At 34.9% G+C, this 27,448-nt stretch overlaps 1 protein-coding gene across 1 annotated transcript; it reads left to right on the top strand.

Annotated features, from left to right (window-relative positions):
- Positions 1–1,058: 1,058 nt before the first annotated feature.
- Positions 1,059–26,828, top strand: LOC138700576 (glutamate receptor ionotropic, delta-1-like). Its single transcript, XM_069827158.1, has 10 exons — positions 1,059–1,144; positions 2,466–2,806; positions 5,025–5,182; positions 7,519–7,682; positions 9,892–10,025; positions 13,275–13,569; positions 15,915–16,044; positions 20,455–20,736; positions 25,160–25,320; positions 26,645–26,828. The coding sequence occupies exons 1-10, from the start codon at positions 1,059–1,061 to the stop codon at positions 26,826–26,828; spliced, it is 1,935 nt and encodes a 644-aa protein (XP_069683259.1).
- The last annotated feature ends 620 nt before the right edge of the window (positions 26,829–27,448 follow it).

Here is a 27,448-nt window from a genome sequence, read left to right as displayed (position 1 = left end):
TCTCATTTAGTATTTTTTCTTTTGGTTTTCTCTTCTGATTTGCAGTAAATCTACGGTATTTGAATTTATTAACCACGTATTGTATCGTGGAATGACTTTTGTTTACTATATTGCCTATTCTCCGTAAAGAATAACCTTCAAGAGCCAGTCTAAATATCGTCTTCTTTAGCTCGGCACTGACTTCCTTCGACTTGCCCATTTTGAACAGAACTGGCTGCTGAAGCAAAACAAACCCTAGAGCACGCGGTAATGCACACTCGCTGTTACCATTAAGGCACAGCACCCCCGAATAAGTCAAAATTACTCAAGTGTACGAATATAAATGACATACAGTTTTACTTTCAAAGTAATTTATTTATTAATATTTTTGTTAATTAGAGCTTAAAATAAAAACTGGTTGTACATTAACGTTCTAAGAAATGGTTTTAAAGCATGGTACACTACTATTAGTATATGAGTATAATTATTTTGTACATAATGTTGTCTTATTAGTTTAAATTAGATATGTACGAATAAAAATGATAGACACTGTATCCATGAGCGACAGACGTCTGTAATTTTCAATCCTCCTCTGCACTGCATTTTTTCGCTGGAGAGCTGGCTGCAGTATTTCACTGCTCCGCAGAGCGTTCAGTTGTCGTGCTCTGTGAATATACTCGTACGTCTATACTCTATAGCATTCCCCATTCTCCAGTTTGGCAACGCGGGCAGAATCTAGTCTAGGACAAACGGGGTTGCCTGCTTCGAGACCTGGACACTGTGAATCTTAACATAGTCGGCTGATGCAACTACCAGAAAGTTTAGCATAAAATTACGAGATAGCAATGGTGGATGGTGGTGACAATCAGGAATACGAGTAGTAACAGAATCAGTAGTGAGTAGGTTAAATGAGGTAAAGAAAAGGTAAGCAACAAAATTCATACAGCGTAAGACAAGTCCAACATGACATATTATGTACAAATGCTAAACAATGTGATCATAATTCTTAAACGCTTAATAAAGTAGACAGTAATGCTAGGTTGTAATGTTGTCAGGAGCTTCGCTTCTAGAAGCAGGCGATGTTGAAGAAGACGTGGATATCCTTCCTGATACTTATGACAGCACAAACCCCTGGAATATCCGGAAAGTTGGACATTAAAGACAGGTTAGTATTGTATTTGAAATATAGATATCACATATAGTTTATCCTAAAATGGACGTAGTTACGCAACAGTACACCAACCGACAATTTGAAAAAATTGAGATATTTGCTCTAATCTGTTGTTGGCTGGATTATTTAACTCGAAAAAAGTCAAGAATGCGATATCTGCATTTTGCTGTTATTAGTAAGCTAAATTAATTTATTACATTAAAATTCATGTGTGTACGTTTTGTAAGCAATGTTCGTAAATATGATCATATTACCCCATCCCTGGAAGCAATAGGTTGGCTTAAACTAGATAAGAAAAGAAATTTACGTTCTCTTCTCTTCCTCTTCGAAATCTTGAACTCTTCTATTCTTCGTACCTGTCGTCTCGCTTCACTTACCTTTCTTCCCACCATAATCTGAACACACGCTCTCGCCATGAAACAATACTAACAATACCATCCCATCGCACCTCCTCATACTCATCTTCTTTCACAATAGCCCTGCCAAGACTCTGGAATTCGCTACCTGCTAGCATCAGGGACTGTCGAAATAAAATTGAATTCAAACGAAAACTTACTAGGCACTTGGTCAGTAATTGATTACTTGTAAATATTTTCTTTAATCTATCACAAATTTTTCAATATTCAGTAATTTCATCACTATACAATTTTGTTATTCTAGATTTAATTTGTAATTCAGTAAATATAAAATATTCTTTGTTTCTCTATGATAAATTATCTAGCTTTAATTATTCAGGTAATCTTTTCGTACTTTGATTTTATTGTAATTGTAAATTTAATACTAACTGTAATATTATTTGTAATTGTAATTGTAAATTTAATACTAATTGTAATTTTATTGTTGATATTGTAGTTGGAATCTCCTGGTAGAGGGGCAGAGAAGGCCTGACGACCTTATCTCTACCAGGTTAAATAAATAAATACTACTACTAAATACTACTACTACTACTACTACTATTTTGCTTAGAATATTAAATAAATTTCTGGTTTGTTATTAAAAATCGGTTAGCTTTTTTAGTATTACACTGGTCAACAAAATTAAACATATCAAAATGAATAATCATCTTCTTGGGGGTCTGTATGACAAAAATGTTGATAAAAAGTCGATAAAAATCTATCTACTCTATAAAAATACACCAGCTAAGCAGATTTTCTCAGCCTATCCAATTATTACCTTCTTAACTTCGCGACTGGTAGGCCTACCTAGAAAGTTTCTTATTCAATAATTTTCCTCGTACACAATATAGGTACCAGTAACTTATGTTTCTTTTTACTAATAAGTTAATAGGTACTATATCTTGAAATTTCCTTCGCAGCTTTCTAGGCACCTCACGCGTTATGGATGACTATCTCAGACACATCTCGTCTAGGCACTTCGAAGAAGCCCGTCAAATAGTAGTTTGGTCACTGGGTAACCTTCAAGCAGAATCATTTCTGGAATCGTTGCTGTGTCCTCGCCTTGTGACAAATTCAACAGATCACATGGATAACCTCTTTAACTGCAATTTCGAAGTCGAAAGTCTTTTTGTATTCCTGGAAGACCATCTGACAGATATGCTGGCCTCTTTGACTTCTACACTGGCGGAGTGTTGGCTGCGACCTCACTTTATCTTGGTATTCACGGAAGTGAACAACTCTACAATAATTGATCACAGAAGTAAGTCTACAATAGTACATTATGCAACGAGGCTATAATGGTAGTAATTAAGACGCAAGTATGATTGTTTATGAAACGAGCGCAAGCGAGTTTCATAATTTTCATACGAGCGTCTTAATTACCATTATAGGCAAGTTTCATACGACTTTTTATGCTCGACCATATTTCTAACTTGAAAGTATTGAAAATTAGGTCTTTTTATGGTTATGTGCGAACTGACCTGAATTGTGAGATGTGCGCAGACGCGAAAGTATTGATTTTTTCCGAGGCCGAATGTCATTGACCTTGGCACAGAATAAGAATGAACATTAGTCTGATATAACCTGGAAATTGATTTAGAATTGAAAAACGAGATGACAAATTGAATTTATTTGAATATTATTTACAATTAACGCTAATTATTATAGTAACAGAACATAACCTTTTGCGACAGTATTGGATTTCCAGCCTCCGTGACTTTTCGCTAATTGTCTGTCGATTGCATATCCGAGAATAATCGATATAATGGTACAAAGCTGACTTGTGATTGGCTAAAGACCTGTACTTTAATGAGTAGGTGTACTTTAATGAGGTCCATTAAAGGACTGCTACCAGGTGTATAATTATTACATTTCGGCATGGTCGAGCATAAAAATCTTTATTTTTGACATAGCCTAATTTCAAACAAATATTTTATACGAGAATATTTCAAATGCTATTTGGCTTAGTCATAACGCGTACTGTTTGAACGTGTTGCTGTAATTTAGCTTAACTGTTTAGTTCAATGGTTCTTAATTTATGATCCATGATCACCGGGAATCCGTGTAGCCCATCCAGATGATTCTTAACAGTTATATTCTAGGAAAAACTATATTGATAAAGTACAGTGTGTGACTGAGGCCACCGGCTCACAATGCTCTTGATGAAACCTCACCTCAATGAGGTGTTTCCACAACGCTGGATTGGCCATGGGTCACCCAGTGTATAGGTAATTAAGTATGGACACTTCGCGTCGGTATCTTTGATGTAGCCGGACTGACTTCAATGACCTTCAAGCCAGCTAGAGCGTGAGATTCTGCTTTCTCCCTAGAGTTGGCGCTGACATCACACCAGCTAGCAGTCGACACAGCGGAAATATAACACATATAATTAATATCTAGGTACATTATTTACTCAAATAAAATAAATTGGATCCATAAAATAATAAACCCGTCATTAACTGTAATGCCTAGACTCTAGAGTTTCTTTATAATGAGAGTTGAGACGTTGAACCCAACAACAATTAAAATAATATGTAATGATTTGATAGCACTGAAAATGGAAAAACAAAACTCTTATGAGAAGTAAAACCATATAGCTATGTTACATTATAGACAAATATTAAACGAATTTTATACTTAATTTTATAATGTATTATATTATTTTATAATATAATTTATTATATCTGAAATATAAAAAATTATTATTACAACTAGTTCGTCACTGAGAAATAAGGAAAAGGTGTTAACTTGAATTTATTTGAAGGAAAGCGTTACTGGATTATGCAATAAGGTAGGCGATGTTCGGATCCCGTGTCTCAACTCTATACTCAATTATTATCTTAGCGTATGCTCGATTACACTAACCTCTAGCGCTTGAAAGTGGAACTATACGCTGGTGCACAGAGAAACAAAACACAGGAAAATTCGCTCTGTGTCCATTCTTTATAATCCCTATCCGCTGGGTCACCCATCTTACCAGCTTCTTTCGACTAGCCACCTCGCAGACCTGACCTCACAACTTATGACAATGCACTGTGCGGTTTCATCAAGAACATTGTTGCACAGGAACGGTACGACATCACTGATGAATTGAAGGACGTCGTGCGACGCGCTTTCCAACAGATTACACCATCAATGCTGAGGCGAATGTCACACCGAACCTGGCGACGCATTACTTTGTGTGAGGGGAATGATGGGGGATATACTGACACTTTGGACACTTACGACACACAGTTAGTGTAAAGTGGATGCATGTCTATCTATATAGCATATATATTTGAGGTATTAATTGGGGGCAACGGGAATTTGTGTTCACCCCGTAATCTTCCTTCAGAAGTATATAGATAATTATTCAAGTCTGCGATCTCACTAATATTTTGCCTAACTTGTCGGATGTTTAAAAAAATTGTTAAAAATTGTTATACAGCCCCGAAATGTATACACTAGATATGTATGGTGATATATTAATATCTTCGAAGGACTCGAAGAGATATTCCGGTGGCTCGCTCAGGCGGAAGTTGTGGATGTTGTGGCTTTGGTGCCAGAAGAATCAGCTGTAAAGGTTTTCACTTACGAGCCCTACAAAGAAGATTGTGTACCAGGCGATTCGCCTGTACTCGTAGATATATGGTCTAAGGTGACAATTTAAGCTTCTATTGATTACTTTAACACAATCAAGTAAGGGTATAATAACCACTTTTGTGCATACTTTGATTCATAAGTAGCAGTACTAGTAGCAATAGCAGTGCCAGCAGTAGCAGTAGCAGCAGCAGCATAGTTGTGCTAGAAGTAGAAGTACCAATAGTAGTAGTTGTAGCAGTAGTTGAGTTGTACCAGTAGTAACAGCACCAGTAGCAGTAGTATGTAAGCTTACTGTAGTTTTTGTACCAGTACTGTGCTCCAACCACGAGAAAGTCCCTGCGGGATGAAACGCAGCGGGGTAATGCTGTGAATGAATGTTGATGTCATAAGGTCACACACGTGGGTACTCGTATCTCTATTGGCTCGCTCTCACAGCACAAACAATAACATTGATAGATACATATTTATACTACCCTAGTTACATAATTAGATCACTGTTAATCTCCTTGTCTTTTAATATCTCCATACAGGAAATAACAAATGCAGGAGAGCGTATGGTTTTTAAACTGACGTTATAACGATAATATTATCTATCTACTTCGCTCCAATAGATGACGCAATAGTAAGCACATTCCTTTCACGGTTGATCTCCTGGTTGGAGAACAGTAGTAGAAATACCAGTAGCTGTATATGTACCAGTAGTTGTACCAGTAGCAGTACAAGTAGCAGTAGATGTACCAGTAGTAGTAGTACCAGTACAATAGTTGTACCAATAGTAGCAGGACTGGTAGCAGGCCTATATAAAAATCGGTCCTGGGCCTCAAAGAATACGCAAAGGGAAAAAACCTCTTACTACCAACTTCCTAATTGCCGAAGAAATATTTTCGTACAGAAAACAAAAATTGACTTTTGACCCTTTCTTTTAAAAACTCAGCCTTAATGCTCCTTAAGAAAATTAGGCAGTGCATTAAAGACCGTCTTACATGAATAGTAAACTCTTCTTATAACCACTGAGACTAACAGAAGATAGGTGAAGCTCTGATTTGTGTCTTGTATTAAAATTATGAATGTTCTGATTAATATAAATGCATTTAGGTTTTTAACATAAAACATCATCAGGGGAAGAACGTATTCACAAGGTAAAAGTAAAAGTCACCGGCGTAGCTCAGTCGGCTAAGGCGCTTGCCTGCCGATCCGGAGTTGCGCTCGAGCGTGGTTTCGATTCCAGCTTGGGCTGATTACCTAGTTGGGATTTTTACGAGGTTTTTCCCAACCGTCAGGCGAATGCCAGGTAATCTATGGCGAATCCTCGGCCTCATCTCGGCAAATACCATCTCACTATCCCCAATACCATTAATGCTAAATAGCTACTAGTTGATACAGCGTCGTTAAATAACTAACTAAAAAATTAAATTTTGTAAAATGTTTTTACATGATGTCCTTTTATGCACCTCTGTCATAATCCTCACGAGTTTCTTTTGTGAAACAAAAATAAATTTAGCTTCAGAGGAGATACCCGGGAATATTAATCCGTAATTTATTATAGAATGGAAAGACACAAAGTATTCATTTTAAGTTTGGTAATCATCTTGTTTGAATATATTAAGGTTTTGTAAGTTTGTTTCATTATTGAGCATCCATTTTCGAAAACATAACTTCAAATACGGTCAGTCCGTTATACGAATTCACAATGAAAATTAAACATAACCGTAACCCTAGATCATATATGTAACAGATAACTCCTCGCTACGTTAAAATCGGCAGCACTTTGAAGAGAACAACCGCCAGGATCGCCACCCGTCCGCCGTAAACGAACACGAGATGGCAGCACAATCGCTAATGCAATTCAAATGGGAATTATGACGTGACTCCTTATGTAACAACTAGATGGCAGCGTAGTAAACCTGACAAAAGTTGCTAACCTCAAAGCCTATAAGCCCGACATATCTGTTACATATATGATCTAGGCCGTAACATAAACACAGAAGTTTGCGGCCAGGTTATCAAATGGGATCATTCACAATGATTCACATAAACACTGACGTAACCATTGCCGTTAGACGTTAACATGAAAGTTTGCGAACTCCAAACGTTCATGGTTAAGTTTACGTGATTTGCAAACAGTGCACAATCGTGGAGCGCTGAAGTATACGACAGAATATGAGGAAATGGCGTCGTTGTTATGTTTCCATGGTTACCAAGTATCTTTGCGGTTATGTTTATGTCCCCATCATGAACGATGTGATTTTACCGTAACGTTTACATTCTTAAGTTAACGCTTACGTTATGTTTAATTTTCATTGTGAATGGGCCTTAAATTCGCTTCCGTTTCTATCGGATGATAGCGATCTTACTGTAGACAGTGACATTGTTTACTTATCTTGCTTTTAGAACACATCTTCTCCGAAGATGCCGTTTCGTCCAATGGTCACGTCCCTTCACGGCTGTACACTGAGACTGACGACTCTGGACCTCGCACCTGACGTGATATTCAAAGAGATCACGGATAAAGAAGTGCACCATCATCGCTCCGGATCCCCGAAAGTAATACCAAAGTACGAAAACCTCTCTATCTTGCGACTCGTCTCTTTGTTACATACACAAAATGTGTCGTGCAGATGACATTAATGTTTTCCGTGTATACTTCCAGTTTTGTTTTATTGGTATTATTATTGTTGTCGGATATACAGGATGAATCTAAATTCAACCGACAAACTTCCAGGAGTCGTAGAAGACACTCAATTAAGCAACATAGAAATAGAAAATCAATGTTCAGAAACCAATTATTTGTAAGATACAGGATGTTAATTATTTTTATTTCAAAATTATTTATGCCTTATCACCTTACTTTTAACTTTATTTGTAACACAATTGTAATTTATTATTTGAACAAACAAAAACTAGAGAACAAAAATATAATTAATACTATAGGATTGTCCACATAAAATCTTCGGCTGATTCAACTGGACTACAACAATTTTTTGTCCTCACACAAAGTCAAACGGGCTTAGATCAGGTGACCTAGCAAGTCAGGATACTAGACCACCACGCAGAATGTATCTATCACGAAGAGCGTTGTCAAGGTTTTCCAAGTCACTGCACTGCCTGGGTAGGTGATCTGTAAACAGAATGTCTTGCGTAGTGGACTGAATTGAGGTACAATAGGAAGTAATTTTATTACCGGATTTCTCCCTAGACACTTTCGCGCATTGTTGCTAGGAAGCAAATGGCTTCCGTCATATAATTTACTACCTCAAAATACTTCCAACTATGTCTATCAGTCAACAAGATTTGTCGATTGAATTTGTATTCACCCTGTATAAAGAAAAAATGTATAGCTACTTTCTCATTACACGGACTGTTCATAGAAACGATCTCAATGCTGAAAAATACTCTCTAGATTTTTTTACGAAAATACAAGTTTACATCATTCGTGACATCGGAAAAATGCTTTCGGGTATGCCATCCTACAGCGATTTTTCCTACACTATTCGACTGATTTTGTTCACATTCGGAATGTTCCGACTCCGTTTATTTGTGAATAATGCACATGAAATATAACCATCTTGAGTAAAACCACAATCTAGTATATATAGTCACGAAGCTTGAGTTTATGAGGGTATTAGGAACAATAGACTGTGCAGGTACTATTTCGCATTGTCTGTAATGAGGCGATAGTAGCGATCCTAGTGATTAGCAACTACCTATGGATGCATATTTATTACGTATTGAGCTTCGTGACTGTATATACTAGACTGTGATAAAACCTTGTCGGATCATTATTTGAAATAAACACACAGTGATATATTTATTTATTTACTTATTTATTTTTTAATTATTTATGTATTCTCTTACTTATTTGCAGTATTGATTTACCTTTTACTTATTTAACTATTTATTTATTCCCTTATTCATTTTTAATTAATTATTTATTTTTCACTTATTTATTTACTTATTTATTTTTTATTTATTTATGTATTCTCTTACTTATTTACAGTATTTATTTACCTATTTACTTATTTAACTATTTATTTATTCCCTATTCATTTTTAATTAATTATTTATTTATTCATTTATTTATTTACTTATTTATTTTTTAATTATTTATGTATTCTCTTACTTATTTACAGTATTTATTTACCCATTTACTTATTAAACTATTTATTTATTCCATTATTAATTTTTAATTAATTGTTTATTTATTCATTTATTTATTCACTTATTTATTTTTTAATTATTTATTTATTTAATTACTTATTTATTTCCTTAAATATTTACTTATTTATTTCCTTAACTATTTACTTATTTATTTATGTATTTATTTATTTTATTTATCTGTTTGTTTCTTTATTTCTATTGGCAGAGTTAAGGCCATAAGGCTTTCTCTTCCACTCAATCATTATAAGAACAATAGCAAATATAAAAATGACAGAAATACAGGAACGATATGCAATTAATAATAATAATAATAATAATAATAATAATAATAATAATAATAATAATTTATAGCAAATAAAACCCAAGGATTGTTACAGTTCGCTTAATCTATAGGTACTTTCGCCAGAAAAACCTATATTTTTTAAAGTTGTCGTTCTTTATTCGTTATTTTATTTTGAAATAGGTCTTTCTACCTTATATCATTACATCTCATGCGCATGGATTAAGCAAATTAAAGAAACTATAGACGTATCTGACACTTAAATAACAATTTCTCTGTCTGTTGTATTATATTGAGTATTGTATTACACTGGTTGGTATTTGCAGACTGGACGGGATAGAGGTGCGCCTGATGAAGACACTGGCCGATAAGATGAACTTCACTCCTCGATTTATGTTGCCTAGCGACGGATCGCACTGGGGGTGGGTCCAGTTCAACGGCACAGTTACCGGCATGATTGGTAAGTTTCAACATTCATGCATTCATTCATAGTTTTCTGTCCAAGGGCAGGTCTTTCACTGCAAAACTCAGCATAGTCCAATATTCCCTATTTTCTGCCTTCCTCTTTGCCTCCGCATATGATCCATATAGCCTATCTTAATGGTTTCAACCAGTGGCGTAGCCTCAATGTAAGCTAAAAAGCTCAGCTTCCCCAGTTAATAATAATTTCATAATAAACCTGCAGTTTATGGAGAAAATTATTTATTAATTTTAATAGAATTTATATTTACGCGTTAAATATTGTGATGCGGCAGCTCAGGATGATTTGTGATGCAGCAGTAAACAAGAAGCCTGCACACACCAGCTTCCAAGCAGACCGGTTTCTTCTGTGTAATCCACCCCGCAGATTTTCCATCCCTTTCTAACTAAGCTACCCTAGTCGCAAGGCTCGCAAAGAAGCTAGCTTTAACATTTAAAATAAGTAGTTTCCGCGTTATCCCTTTTCTTCAGTTGTTTTCAGTTGAAGTGTTAGTGTGCATTGTCGCTGATATAATAAATAATGAGCGAAATAACAGTTCCTGACACTAATTTACTTGAATTTTTTTTAGGACAATTGTATTATGAAAACTGACTTACGAACAAAAGTGTGATTTAAAAAACAAATGACCGACTCCCTTGCTGTCAATGAAGGACACAACCAAAAGACAGACGCATACTTACGTAATGATACTAATATTGTGATTTCTCTAAGTATGACAGGGAGTGAGCTAATGTTATACGTATACGTGTCTATTTGTTAGGAGATATGTGTAAACCGTGAAATCGTATTTTATTACGTATCATTTGAGGTCATGCCTTATTGGTGTTACTTACGATGTTCCAACCAATCTTCGACTGCTGACTTGAAATTGACTACTATTTATTTTAAGATTGTATTTTTGTAATACGTTTTCTCATATTGCATGAAAGACAACTTGAGTTAGCTTCCCCTGCTCAAAATTTCATGCTACGCCACTGGTTTCAACATTGTCGTCAGTATAGTAACATAAGTTTCTGTGTTGGAAACTAACACACCACGTTATTACCGTATTTACTTGCAGAATTTTCGCACACCAACTTTTAAACATCAGTTATGGACTTTATTTTTTTCCCCGCGTAATTTTGGCACACAAATGTTAAAATTCCCATTTAAATTTTCTTTTTACTTTCATTTTAACTGGTCAGTTAAAACGGGGAAGTGCGGCGCACCCCGTGGTTTGCCGTCCTTGATGAGGTGTGACAAAGGGTTTATTTGTTGCCAAGGTCACCAAACACCCAATTGACGTCAGGTTTGTTTCTTTTCTCCTAAAGGGCGGGAATTAGCAGACGAATGGGATCTGTTCCTATTCCGATGCAGTTCTTTGAAATAAAATGCTGTTCTTCATAATGTCATGTCATTTGTCAGTTAGAAAATTATCTTATGACGAGTTGCCAAACTAACTTACTGTTATGAGAAGTGTTGTATTGCATGTTTCCACGCATTCACTACATTTTTTTTTATATTGTAGTGATATTTAACCTATTTTATTTTTTTGTAAATATATATATATATCCATTTTGAATTGATTAGGAAGCCGATTATTAAACCCTGGTTGGAACGTCTATCAATTATTATTTATCATATTTCTCGATAATGGTATATCTATAATGTGACAACTTGAGCTATTTATAATCATAATTTTTCCTACTTTGTGTACCTAAAAAAAATTGTGTTCATTGTTTGCTTTGTACTTCACTATTTATTATTATAATTATTATTATTATTGTTGTTGTTGTTGTTGTTGTTGTTGTTATTATTGTCTCTTATTTTTACACTTTGTATGTCTCATATACTCGTATTTTGACTTACTGTTCACATTTTATTATGCATTTTTCTTTCTTTCTCTATGTTATATACTATGCTTGATTTCTACTGACTTGTTTACATTATATTATGATTATCTACTTCAGTTTTTTTTTGTAAAATTGTAGTGTACTTTACTTTGTAAATTTGTTTTTTTTTTGTATCGCAGTTTTACTCCTGGTTGAGTGTTAGAGAAGGTCGTATGGCCTTAACTCTGCCAGGTTAAATAAACCATTATTATTATTATTATTATTATTAACGGGTGCAACATCACTCCTACTAGTATCAGGACTAATACTGGTATTATTATTATTATTATTATTATTATTATTATTATTATTATTACTACTACTACTACTACCAAAGCTATGAGTGCTGCTGCTACTACTACTACTACTACTACTACTACTACTACTACTACTACTACTACTACTACTACTACTACTACTACTACTACTGGTACCGCCAATACTAGTATTATTACCGTTGCTTTTATAGCAATTGCTAATGCCACAGTTACTAGTAATATACTCCTTTTGACTTTCACTATTACTGATACTGCTACTGTCACTACCAGTATTACTGTTACTACTAATAGTGCTGCTATTACTGCTACTGCTTCTGCCTCTGTTACTAATAATACTGGTACTGGTACTACTACTACTACTACTACTACTACTACTACTACTACTGTTACTGCTGCTATTACTACTACTACTAATAATGCTACAGATACTACTTTTACTAGTAATAATATTACTATTACTGCTATTGATATTTCTACTCAGACCGATACTGATACTTCTACTGCTACTACTGTTAAAGTCTGCGTCACCGTTTTTGGCGTGTGAAATAAGTAATGGGAACGTTAAGAGCTAGTGTTTTACATTTGCCACAGTCAGTCTGAGAACTGTATTTGAAAAATGGCTGATGTGACGTGTATAGGAAGTGGTACCATTCTCAGCTGCACTAGCAATGTGCTCATAAACTGGGCACTATATATCTAGGACACACGCCAAAAACGCTGGCGCCAGCTATAATTTTAGTACAACTGCTATTAACAATACTTTTGTTGGTATTTTTATTATTAATTAATACTACTGCTACTACTAATACTATTAAACTATTGCTACTGCTATTACTGCTACTGATACTTCTATTATCAATATGATTACTACTATTGCTTTTACTATATCTACTGGCAATACTACTACCACCAATATTAGGCTACTACCATTACTAGAAGATCACAAATGTTACCGTGTTTGTAATTGAGATTAATCGTTTATTAAACATTAAAGTATACTTGTACTAACTTACACTGTCCTGTCATGTAGAAGTGACGTTGTTTACGTATCTAAGAATTATTTCGTTTTGTCGTTGCAGCGGACATCAAAAACAAGATCAGTGACGTGGGTTTCGGTCACGTGACTGAAGGTATGCAGGATGTCGGGTTTTTGGAGTACTCGACGAGCCTGGGAGTGGACTGCTACGGGTGGGGCGTGCCTCTCGGGGCGGGAAGACAAACTCCAGCTTGGGTGATGCTCACCACTGAGTTTACGTTGCTTACTTGGAGCTTGCTTTTCGTAGCACTTCTTATTTCTGCCTTTGCAATATGGAGTCTTCCCAAAGCGCTGCCCAGACGGCTGGAACCAGATCGAGAAGTGTACAGAACTCCGAGGTGCGTGTACAAGAAGAGATGCTCTTACAAGTAAACATTCTGATGGGGGCAGATAAAAAAAAGTCATTTTTTTTTCTTCCACCATGTTAATGTCAAAACAAGTGCTTGTACAAATTTTGGCTACTTAAATTAAAGGCTAATTAAAAGGCCGTCCAGAAAGTGATTTTCGTTGGGGCCATTTACAGAAAAAATTACAATTTCATGGAAAGATTTATTGGAACAGATATAGCAATTGTCTATTTTTCAACATATTCCCCACCAGAATTGAGACATTTGTCATACTATGGGATCAATATTTGTATCCTTGTGCCATGTTGTGCATCTTTCTGTTGATCTGGGGCATTTAAGAGAAAAATTGTTATGTTTGAATGTAATGCTCGTGGAACATTTCGATTACATCACTAATTTTCATAATTAAAAAGAAATTAACAAACAGAGGATGCTTTACAAAGAGCCATTTATAATTTGCAAATAATCGCCTCTGATTTCAATATGGAAATCTCAAAAGAGAAAACAAAAGTCATGGCATTTTCGGGAGAGAACCCAATTCCAAGTAAGATCATGATAAATAATACTTTAATTGAACGTGTTAACTCATTTAACTATTTAGGTTATAACCTCTCTTACATCACTGATGAAGATATGTCAAACAAAATATCTAAATTTATAAAAATCACTGGCGTCATTAATGCCGTCTTCAAATCCTCCCATGTTCAGAAACATACAAGGCTAAAGGTATATAAGACACTAGCTCGACCGGTCCTCACTTACGGTAGCGAGGCATGGACAATCAGAAAAGCTCATGAGCAAAGGCTGACGACAGCGGGATGCTCTTTGCTGGAACACCGTAAAAATGTGGACATATTGCAGGAACTAAAAATGGATCCTATAGTTAATTTTGTTCAACAATATCGACTTCAGTGGAAAAAACATGTCGAAAGGATGGATCGCACTAGATGGCCTAAATAGTTTCTTACTTATGTACCAAGAGGAAAGAGGAAATTGGGAAGACCACGAAAGCGCTGGCATGAGACCGTAACAGATCCTGTAGGGTCTAATACGAGAGGGATATGATGATGATGAAAAAGAAATTAACTTCGAAACTATCAGCAATATGATTGAGCTCAAAATAGAAACACATCTTGTTCTTAATACATCTAAAAAGAAATAAAAATTAAATAAATTTTGTAAAAATTTCAAAATTCAGTCTTATTGTCCCTTATACTCTGCAATATCTTATAATCAGCGAGTATTTGCAAAGTTCGCTTGCACGATCACCAAATCGTAAGTCTCATATCTTTGAACGTCAGTGTACACACTATCCATAGAGAAAATACAGAAGTATTGGCGTTACCAATCGATTGGCAAATTAACTGAAACAAAAGTTACAAACATGTTTTAACAATATTGCATAAAATCTTGGTGCATGTTTCGTATTTGTTTGTAAATAGGGAGTATATTTCGTGGTTATTGACATATTCCGCATAAAGATCCAAATTTTGCTTTATTTCGCGAGTTTTCTTTTTTTGCTTAAATATGAAATTTCAGGTATCTTGAAGGGTTAATGTTTCAAAGAAAGTTACCAAAGTATTGGGTCCCTAGTTACAACTTGTACGGTTATCTGCTATTCTGAATGTCTTTCTTGGTCATTTTTGTTGCATCTCTAAGAATATTGTATGTATGTATTTATTCACACTGCAAATGGGTATATACCCAGTGGCAGTGGTAACTAATTACACTCAATAATGACAATAATAAACACAATTAATAATAAATTAATAATAATAATAATAACAGGGAACATCCTAAATTAAATGAAGCACAATCACTTAAAATAACATTTAAAGTAAATCTAATTTGTATCTTAACCCTAAGTTCGAAATAAAACCCACGACTATGATATTATGTTCATACCTGCACAAGTACCTTTCAGCACTACACTCATTTCGCTGTCAACTCATTCACTGCACTGGAATTACGACACATTTCACTGATTCTATCCTGATTTTACTAATACTTCAAAAACATTTCACTGATTCTATCCTGATTTCACTAACACTTCAAAAACATTTCACTGTTCAAATACTTTGCACTGCCACTATAAACTATTAAGTTTCACTGACAGAAACACACTTCACTTACACAACACACTTCACTGACACAACATACTTCACACTTCACTGACACAACACACTTCTTCACTGATACAACACTTCAATAACAAAATACTAATTACACCCTTTAGGTTTATTGGTTTGTTGTAGTTAAGTAATTGCGAAATTGCTTTTTTGCTCATGTAAAGTTATCATGAAATTAATATCCCCTGTTTGTCATGTCGATTATAGGTCGGTGCTATGCTACACCTGCAACACGCTGATCGCTGCTCCCATTTTAACTCAACCCAGATCCCAGCCTGTTCGCACGTTCGTGTCTCTATGGCTCCTCTACTGCATCGTTGTGAGCGTTGCATACCAGGTACAAAGCAGAAGTTACTTAAGACAGTAAGATGGGACAACATAACTTAATTACAACACAAGAGGGACAAATATTTTTAATCTAAGATATGAAAGAGGTCACTATTACTTATTACAGAACATGAAAGATCAACATTATTTACAGCCGCTTCTTCCAACTAGAGGTTAAACGTGGTTAAACGTAATTTAAACTTAGATTGTTTCTTGGTTTAAACTGAAAATGGGTTTTCCAAAATTGGTTTAACTCTTAAATTCGAATTAAAGTTAAATCTTGAGGAAGGAGGGCTTAAGTTTAAGAGTGATTAAGTCTGCCTTATTCATGTGCTGCAAGTCTAAAAAAATCTGACTGTGAGTCATATTGTTAATATTTAGCTTCAAGAGCATGGAAGAGTTTATAAATGTATTTTAAAGTTTCTCAGTCATATGATTTATCATTTGTTGCAAATTATTATTTGCTAATACGTCTTATAGAAGAAAAATATATGAATGTTTTCGCCTTTACGGCATCATCAGATATTCAGAATGGTACAACGATATCTAAAACGTAAGTCCAATAAGGTATTCACAGTAATAAGCATAACAATGATTTAAATAATTGATCATGAGCTATATGTAATAAGAATCTGTTACTGGTGTGAGAAATGTTCAATTTAACTGATTTGTGTGTAGCTTCGCCGACTTGCCGAAAATGTAAAAATATAAAAAAATATAAAATATAAATGTAAATTACATAGAACTCATGTTACATATTATGTATTTATTCAATGTCACTATTATATATGTAAAAAGTTGTTAAAATTGATAAAAAGTAAAATATTTATACTTATGTCTGTGTGATACAGATTCAACATGATATTATGCAAATATTATTGATGTTATAATTAAAATTTATAATGTTGTAATAGTGCAAGTCTTATGTGCAATACATTTTCGGCAAGTCGGCGAAACTACACACAAATCAGTCAAATTGAACATTTCTCACACCAGTATCAGATTCTTATTACATATAACTCATGATCAATTATTTAAATCATTGTTATGCTTATTACTGTGAATACCGTATTTGACTTACGTTTTAGATATCGTTGTACCATTTTGAATATCTGATGATGCCGTAAAGGCGAAAACATTCATATATTTTTTTTCTATAAGACGTATTAGCAAATAATAATTTGCAACAAATGATAAATCATATGATTGAGAAACTTTAAAATAAATTTATAATTTTGAACTGATTTGCCTGAAAAATAAAAAATGATTTAATTTAAATGCTATTATAGTCACAATCATGCCATGGTATGAAAGAAAAATTTCACAACCTCGAGCGGGAATCGAACCTGCGACTTCCTGTTCGATTCCCGCTCGAGGTTGTGAAATTTTTCTTTCATACCATGGCATGATTGTGACTATAATAGCATTTAAATTCATTAATATGTCACATCAACGGACGTGTATACGTCACCAAACATCGTAAGAAAAAAAATGATTGTAAAATGGAAGAGATTATTGAAATTCTCAGTGAATTTGGTGAAGGTAATTTCCAAGTAATAGTAAGGCTGAGGATACGTAGGATTTTTAGAGTAAGAATTTATCAATTTGAAAAGTGGAGTGTAAAAAAAAAAAAAGAATTGTTCACTATATTTCGTATTCACAAGGGCACAGCAAATATTGTGTTGTACGAGATAAAGGATTGAAATATAGTAAAAAACAACCAAAACTCAAGTTTTATAACCAGGGATTATGTTTCTTGTTCCTCTGAGATTTTATGCATCATGAATTTTTTTTTTTTTTTATATTGAATATCACAAGGGAATTCATATTGAGGAGTGTTGAATCAAAACGAGCTTAGTCCATCCACAGAGTAAATGGTGTTTGAAACGGATTCTCCCTATTTCTGTAGTAATAAATCGATCTGTGAAATCCGTTTATTTCAGAAAGCACTCCTTCACAGATTTATTGCTACAGAAATAGGGAGAATCCGTTTCAAACAGCATTTACCCTATTCTGCAGATGGACTGAGTTCGTTTTGATTCAACATTCCATCCACTACCAATAACGTTATTAGAAACGTTTCAACAGACTTTGCAAGATTAACATTTATATCTTTAGCCTATGCAAAAATGAAAGAAAAATTCAACAAATATATTATATTCACATAAACTTAATTGAACTTTTCTTATTTTGGGTGTGTTCACTGTCCTCAGAGCACACAAAACTTACAACAGTGAAGGTGTTCCGCGATTTTTCCTCTTATACAGTGGAAGCCTTAAGTTAGACAGAAATCAAGTTCGACATTCCTATAGTTCTACTGCCCCTGTAGGGACACTAAGAAATGGGTTTTCCATTTGAATGGGAATTGGTTCTGTGTCTTGTAGTGATACTTTTGTTAAAGGAAAACAGAATATTTTATTGATTAGGACATCCATATTTAATCACTGATTTTAAATTCATGAACTCTCATTTTTCTATTTGAGAATTGTGCCATTTGTGAGACGGAACTGTCGAAACCCACTGTGGTACTAGAAACGCATACACAAGTCTCGGGGCAAGCAGGAAATGTATTCGTTGATAGATAACCAATAAGAATTTGTATTCATTTCACCTGCCACACCCACTACCCTTATTGGACTGAACTTTCAATTCTGTTTTGTCGAACTTAGGAGAGTCTACTGTACTTCCCTCCTTCCACCTTCCCCATTGCTAGAATGAAAAATTATAGCCAACGAAATGAAATTCGTAAGATACAGTAGCGTGCAAATTAATCCTAACAACGTAATTACTTATGCAAAAACACTCAATCGGGATAAAGAAAGGATCTAAGACATACCTCAGTAATCTATGTGGCCTCCCTTGTTCCTAATAACAGCTCTGAGACGATTTGGCATGGATTCCACTAATTTCCCACAAATATTCTTCATTTCTTCATCGCGAAACCATACACCAATGAGGGCAGAAATCATCTTCTCCTTTGTAGAACAATCCATTTTTTGCATTCTTCTTTTGTAAATTGACCACAAGTTCTCAATGGGGTTGATGTCGGGTGAGTTGCCTGGCCAGGGGAATACCTGAATATTCTTCTTGTTGAAGAATTCTGTAGTTTTTCGAGACGTATGGCATGGTGCCTGGTCTTGTTGGAACACACCTCTGCCATCTGGAAATGATTTTTGCAGCTGGGGTACGATTCTGGTTTCCAATAAGTGAATATATTTGTCAGAATTCATCATTCCCTTGATAGGTATTAATGCTCCAGGCCCTTCATGTGTAAAACAACCCCAAAACATTACTTTAGGGGGGCATTTGGGTGCTTGTTGGAGATGAGCTGCTGTTACTTTTTTCGGATCCTTTCCGTACGTAAGAAACACGGTGGCCGTGGACCTCGAAATGAGACTCATCGGAAAAAAGTACATTCTTCCAGTCATTCACTGTCCAGTGTTGATGTAATTTTGCCCACATTAAGCGTTTTTTGCACATAACAGGGGTTAGCAGTTGCTTCTTAATAGGCTTACGAGCCCTTCGTCCAGCTTCCAAAAGCCTACGCCGCACTGTTGTGACGTGAATATTCGCCCCAGTGGTAGCCATTAACTCGAGGGTTAAGTCGACAGCAGTTGATCTAGGATTTAATTTACTTTTCCTGACAATTAAACGATCATCTGGAGGTGAAGTCTTCCTTTTCCGGCCACAGTTTCCTTTTTTCTGGGGTGTGATGGATCCAGTGTCCCTATATCGTTTTATGATCAACTTAACAGTAGCCAAACCGATGTGACATTCTGCAGCAATTTGCCTCTGTCATAGAAGAATGCTCTGCTAAAGTTATAATTTTAGACCTTTTTCGTGGAGTTGTATCCATTTGTGAAGATTGTACACAGGATTGCAGTATTAAGTCTTCAACACAACTGAAATGCTTATAAGTACAAAACGACAGGCAAAATGTCACATATTATAAAAAAAATAATGACAGACCTTCAACAATGGAATTACACGTACTACAGATATCAATTAAAGCGGTATGAGCAGCTGTGAGGCCAACAATGACAGAAAATGTAAAAATATGTCGTGTTCGGATTAATTTGCACGCTACTGTATGTTGCGGATTACACACTTATGGACAAAAAAATTGAAGTCATGAGAAATTAATTAAAAACTATAAGCTTAATGGAAAAGATAAAAAATTACCAAATTAAATGGATGCAACATATATACTGCAACACGCATTACAAAACAGGTTTATGATGTGAGCCAAAAGGGTAGTTTCAAGTTTCGTAGATTTACAACGCGTGAAATAACCATTCTCTGATTGAGAGACATCAGGCAAAATTTCTGGTCATTTCAACACCAAATTTCCAGCTTTTGAAACAGAAGCTTTCCTCTTGTATTTTAAGAATTTATATGTGGATTGTGAATAAAATTGCAGGCGCAACTGGGAAGCAACGTGACTGTTCCATGGCGACCTACCGACATTCGCGACATCAAGGAACTCCTGGAGTCAGGCCTCACTCTCAAAACGCCTTGGAAATTCGTCGCGATTCTGAACAAATCCAGGGACGACGAAGAAAATCCTCTCTTCAAGGAAATGGTGAGCCGCTTCCAGCCGGTCAGCAAGATGAAGGAGGCTGTGGATCAACTTCAAAACCAGAACAGGAACTTCGCTTATCTCATGTACAGACGAAGCTTGGAGTTCTATGCCTCTCAGTCGGTGAGACATTGCCTGTTTTGGACTTGAAATAACTTAGTTATTACTAAGATTAATAAACTATATAGCATGATTATAATCATGTAAATAATATTTTGTTATATTGCTCTCCTCTTCTTGGAATAAATTCCAAGAAAACGACGTATTGGCTACTTTTCACACACGTTTTACCCATATCACAGCAATTCCGTTTATTTTATCGTATTGTGAATGAATGAACCGTTTCTAATTTACTTTCACAAAATGATTATTCCACTTACAGTTTATAGCTAACAGTTTTTCTTATGTATTTTTTGTTGTGCATAATACAGATGGACATAGTCAATTAAGAGCTGCTTGTCTATGCGAATGACGTGAATATGTTAGGAGAAAGCCCACAAACTATTAGAGAAAACACGGGAATTTCACTTGAAGCAAGTAAAGAGATAGGTTTGGAAATAAATCCCGATTATGTCTTGTGACGAAAATATTGTACGTAATGGAAATATAAAAATTTGAAATTTATCCTTTGAATACGTGGTAAAGTTCAAATATCTTGGAGCAACAGTAACAAATATAAATGACACTCAAGAGAAAAATAAATGCAGAATAAATATGGAAAATGCTTGTTATTATTCGGTTGAGAAGCTTTTGTCATCCAGTCTGCTTACAAAAAAATCTGAAAGTTAGAATTTATAAAACAGTGATATTACTGGTTGTTCTGAATGGTTGTGAAACTTGGACTCTCACTTTGAGAGAGGTTAAGGTATTTGAAAATAAAGTGCTTAGGAAAATATTTAGGGCTAAGAGGGATGAAGTTACAGGAGAATGGAGAAAGTTACACAATGCAGAACTGCACGCATTGTATTCTTCACCTGACATAATTAGGAATGTTAAATCCAGATGTTTGAAATGAGCGGGGCTTGTAGCACGTATGGACTAATCCAGAAATGCATATAGTGTGTTAGTTGGGAGGCCGAGGGGAAAAACACCTTTGGGGAGGCCGAGACATAGAGGGGAGGATAATATTAAAATGAATTTGTGGGAGGAGGGATATGATTGTAGAGACTGGATTAATTTTGCTCAGGATAGGGACCAATTGCGGTCTTATGAGGGTGGCAATGAACCTCCGGGTTCCTTAAAAGCCATTTGTAAGCAAGTAAGTAAATAAATAGTCAATTAAGATACATTAAATATAATTAAACACAATAAATATAATCGTGATAAAAATTCGTTAAAAGTATATGTTCTTTCACATGAATAAAGTTTCAATCTACTTTTGAACACATTTCAATATTTTTATTGAGTAAATCAAGAGGTAGCTTCTTCTTCTTCTTCCTCTATTGACGTTTATATGGGTTATCCGACTTAGCTTCCTCCAGACATCTCTAGCCTTTCAAGATTTTTCACTCATCACTCTTGTTCGTTTAATTTCTCCCTTATCTGGTTCAACCACCTCATTTTTGGTCTTCCCATTGTCCTCTTCTTATTCGCTATTCTCATCTCCAATGCTCTTCTTAGTAACCTCTCTGATACTATCCTTTTAACAATTCCAAACCATTGTACTGTAGACTCTTTTGCTCAATTTACTCTTGTAATGGTCTAACACCAACTCGTTCTGTAATCTCTATGTCTGTATTCCTAATTCTATTTCTTTTAATCTTCCTTTCAATACTTCTTAATATCCCCATCTCTGCTGCTTGCAGTCTGCTTTGACCTTAACCATGTTTCAGCCACATAACTTAGCATTGGTACAACGTAAGTTTTATAAATGAACATTTTTTATTCTTTTGTAATATCCCATTTCCACAAAATGTCTTTAATAAGATTATATAGTCTTCCACGCGCCAACATGAAGTTACATCAATATAGTCTATGCACAACTAACCTTATCGCCGTACGCCCTAAGACAGAATACTTACTTACTTACTTACAAATGGCTTTTAAGGAACCCGAAGGTTCATTGCCGCCCTCACATAAGCCCGCCATCGGTCCCTATCCTGTGCAAGATTAATCCAGTCTCTATCATCATACCCCACCTCCCTCAAATCCATTTTAATATTATCCTCCCATCTACGTCTCGCCCCCCCCCTAAAGGTCTTTTTCCCCTCCGGCCTCCCAACTAACACTCTATATGCATTTCTGGATTCGCCCATACGTGCTACATGCCCTGCCCATCTCAAACGTCTGGATTTTAAGTTCCTAATTATGTCAGGTGAACAATACAATGCGTGCAGTTCTGTGTTGTGTAACTTTCTCCATTCTCCTCTAACTTCATCTCGCTTAGCCCCAAATATTTTCCTAAGCACCTTATTCTCAAACACCCTTAACCTATGTTCCTCTCTCAGAGTGAGAGTCCAAATTTCACAACCATACAGAACAACCGGTAATATAACTGTTTTATAAATTCTAACTTTCAGATTTTTGGACAGCAGACTGGATGATAAGAGCTTCTCAACTGAATAATAACACGCATTTCCCCTTATTTATTCTGCGTTTAATTTCCTCCCGAGTGTCATTTATATTTGTTACTGTTGCTCCAAGATATTTGAATTTTTCCACCTCTTCGAAGGATAAATCTCCAATTTTTATATTTCCATTTCGTACAATATTCTCGTCACGAGACATAATCATATACTTTGTCTTTTCGGGATTTACTTCCAAACCGATCGCTTTACTTGCTTCAAGTAAAATTTCCGTGTTTTCCCTAATCGTTTGTGTATTTTCTCCTAACATATTCACGTCATCTGCATAGACAAGAAGCTGATGTAACCCTTTCAATTCCAAACCCTGCCTGTTATCCTGAACTTTCCTAATGGCATATTCTAGAGCGAAGTTAAAAAGTAAAGGTGATAGTGCATCTCCCTGCTTTAGCCCGCAGTGAATTGGAAAAGCATCAGATAGAAACTGACCTATACGGACTCTGCTGTATGTTTCACTGAGACACATTTTAATTAATCGAACTAGTTTCTTGGGAATACCAAATTCAATAAGAATATCATATAATACTTCCCTCTTAACCGAGTCATATGCCTTTTTGAAATCTATGAATAACTGACAGAATACGATCCCTAATTCTGTGGTGTTCGGTCAAAACATGATAACTCCAAAAATGACCTTTTTTTAACTAAAAGCACAGCCCTATATAAAAACAGTTCTCTTTCGTTCGGTACAGCCGTGATATCTCCATCTAATCTTATGCTATTTTCTTTCACATTTGTATGTAACTAGAATTATGATTTGTATAGCAAAAGTGGAAATAAAAATGCTTGTATCTCAAAAAAGCCAATAACTCCAACACATTCCAATCTTCAACAGAGGAAATTCTCTTCAAAATATGTGACTGGTTTTCAGTTAATAAATTGGTATTAAACTGTAACAAAACTAACATAATTCAATTTAAATCCTGTGCAAATTCAAACTTGGAAATTTCTAGCGCAATAATTAACAATAGATCCCTATTAGAAACAACAACAGCCAAATTTCTTGGCTTAAAAATCGATAATGTGTTAAATTGGAAAAATCATATTAAAGAAATTACCCCCAAACTAAATTCAGCTTGTTTTGCTATTAGATCTATGCAAAAGATAGTAAATATCAATACCTTAAAAACAATATACTTCGCATACTTCCATTCTATAATGAGTTTTGGAATAATATTCTGGGGAAATTCCACAGATAGTAACAATATATTTCTATTACAAAAAGGAGTAATTAGAATAATAGTAGGTGCCAAATCTAGGGAATCGTGTAGGACTATTTTAAAAAAACTACAAATAATGCCCATGGCTTGTCAGTATATATTTTCATTAATAATCTTCCTCGTATGTAATCGTGAAAACTTAGTAACTAATTCAACAGTTCATAGCATAAATACACGTCAAAAAAATGACTTTCATACTCCATCGGCAAGTCTATCGTGCTATCAAAAAGGAGTGCGTTATATGGCAGTAAAAATTTTTAATCGATAAAAAAAATGAAACTCAAAATATAAGATTATTTAGGGCCAAATTAAAGAAGTACCTAATTTCTCACGCCTTCTGTTCTGTAGGTGAATTCACGACATTCAATAACACTTCATGAAATTGATACTAAAACTTTGTGTTGTACTAGTAGACTATATTGTAAATCTCATCTGTATATATTTCATCTAGACTGTGACTATAAATTAAGACTTTATAATAGTATTAAGTTTTTGACTTGTTCCATATTCTAGCTGTAAAGCAATATATGAATACCATGGAATGTTAATAAATACAATACAATACAATACAGGTTTTTTGGAGTTATCATGTTTTGACCGAACACCACAGAATTATCACCTTCATCTCACACAAACGCTAGATAACCATAGCAGTTGATAAAGTATAGTAAAATAACGAACTGAAAAACATGCTGCTGTTCGCCATTCTCTTCCTGTATGCCTGCATTCTCTTCCTGAATTCAGGGCTGGAAGTTCCACGTGATGTCCGAAGCCTGTTTGCTGAAACACCACACCACTCTGGCGCTGCGTAGAGGGTCTCCTCTGATACCTCGATTCAACGTTATCATCCAGCGTCTCATAGAAAGCGGATTCGTCGATAAATGGGTTTCAGATTTCACACCCAGGTAGGTATTTAACTTGAGTCTTGAAAAGCTACAGGCAACGTGTCACAACTTAAAACCCAAAGCAATTGATTATATTAGTTGACTGTAATAAATGTTGGACGCCAGTTCGGCCCAGAGAGTGGTATATAAAAAATAGCTTGCACCTAAAATTAATTCTAGCACGAAATGTAGGCCTATGCAGCACCGCCAAAGAGTGGTACTGTCATCCTCTGAGGAGTTTAGTGCTGAGAGGAATGCGGTTCTGACTAGTCTAGCGCGGTACTGGAGCGGGAGGGGACAGTGACAGTGGCAGTCTGGAAGGAAGTACAATCATACTGAAAACATTTGCCCAATTTACGAGAGCAGTATGCCTATTAGTTTTCTAACGTATTTTTGGAGAGATAAAGAATTGTAGAAAATGTTATTATTTATTTATTTATTTATTTATTTATTTATTTATTTATTTATTCATTCATTCATTCATTCATTCATTCATTCATTCATTCATTCATTCATTCATTCATTCATTCATTCATTCATTCATTCATTCATTCATTCATTCATTCATTCATTCATTCATTCATTTATTTATTTATTTATTTATTTATTTATTTATTTATTTATTTATTTATTTATTTATTTATTTTGGTGAAGTTAAGGCCATCACACTACCAGAAATACAAATACAATAAAATAAATAAAAAGAAAAATCATAATACAACTACAATAATATAAATGAAAAGAAGAATCATACTATAAAATTTAGTGATTAGTAGAATTGAATTAAATTAGTAAAGTAATCAATTTAAATATACTGTACTGCTGAACTCACTTGAGAAGTAAAACTACTTGATTTGTATTTTAAGATATTACCATCAAATGATTTTCGCATGACATTATAGGAATCTGTTTTTCACGATACCAATCACATATATTCTAAAATTCCAATAGAATAAAACCAAAAACTTTTCCGCAGCATGTTTCCTTAAAAATAACTTGTAATGGTGAGTAATTCATATAATATTAACATAGCTAACATCAGGGAGACTTTTGAGCAAAAATTGGGACAATATATTTAATATATTAATAACAAAAACATATAGACCTAGGTAAACAATATGTATATGAAATATTCACACACTACTACAAACTGAAGACTGCATATTTTTGGACGATTAATACTTCCCACTCCGCTTGTCTCGGCTTGGCTGTAGCAACAAAAGAATCTACCTGCAAACCCCCGCACCGATGGCAAGAATACCTCAGGTCCCAGCGCTAAACTCGTAGGAGGAAGACAGTAGTTCTGGTGCAGGAGTGACTATAAAGCACCACATTCATGTTCCAGGAGCCCCGGTACAGATATCCTGAAATCAGGCCTCTCGCTTCCTCATCTAAGTAGCGCCTTCATGGTCCTACTTATGGGACTACTTCTAGCACTTCTCATGTTCCTGCTGGAGATTTTCCGGTCCAAGTTCTGGGTACAGAAGGAGAAATATCCAACATCACATAAAACCAAAATCTTACTTTAGTCACTAATTTTTAAACCTATGATTTCTTAAGTAAGAAACTGGCGTCCAGAAAATGATATGACTTCTCACTATAGGTACTGGGTAAACTGTAAGCAATGTCATTAATTGCAGAGGATTGTTCTTTGTGATATTTCAAACCAAAATGTTTAATACAATTTTGCTCGTTTTTGTTTCCTTTTCGAGATAAAAATTATTTTATGTGGATCATTTCATAGCGTGTTCTAGGAAAGTCATTATTTTGATTCTCAATATATTCAGTCACTTTAAGAGAGCAGTGTATTATGATAATAAATGATTGGAGGAATTTCTGCACATTTAAAGGACAAAATTAAATATATTAAAGAAATATGGCCGTTCTTCGTTCACGCACGACGATTTTGGTATATAAGTAAGTTACGTATTTATGATGGGTTAGATGGGCTTACAGCTCTTCCAGTGATCACATCAATTTCTAATAATCAATACTATAAATCCAAGGCATTTTCAAGGTATTTCATCAAGTTCCTAGAGTGGCTGGGACATAAGTAATATTCACGATTTTGTGTCACAGATATTCAAAACACATAAATTATGGATGGAATTTAGTAAGAATATACCTACTAATAAATTCGATGGGTGAT

This window comes from Periplaneta americana, chromosome 5 (genome assembly GCF_040183065.1).
Source record: "Periplaneta americana isolate PAMFEO1 chromosome 5, P.americana_PAMFEO1_priV1, whole genome shotgun sequence".
Classification (NCBI taxonomy): Eukaryota; Metazoa; Arthropoda; class Insecta; order Blattodea; family Blattidae; genus Periplaneta; species Periplaneta americana.
Note: the sequence above shows the minus strand (reverse complement) of the source record. Positions and strands in the feature narration are given on the sequence as shown.

Coding starts and splice junctions, on each gene's coding strand:
- LOC138700576 (XM_069827158.1), top strand. CDS start 1,059: ATGTTGAAGAAGACGTGGATATCCTTCCTGATACTTATGACAGCACAA. Junction 2,807..5,024: donor TACAATAATTGATCACAGAA/GTAAGTCTACAA, acceptor ATATCTTCGAAG/GACTCGAAGAGATATTCCGG. Junction 5,183..7,518: donor TCGTAGATATATGGTCTAAG/GTGACAATTTAA, acceptor TCTTGCTTTTAG/AACACATCTTCTCCGAAGAT.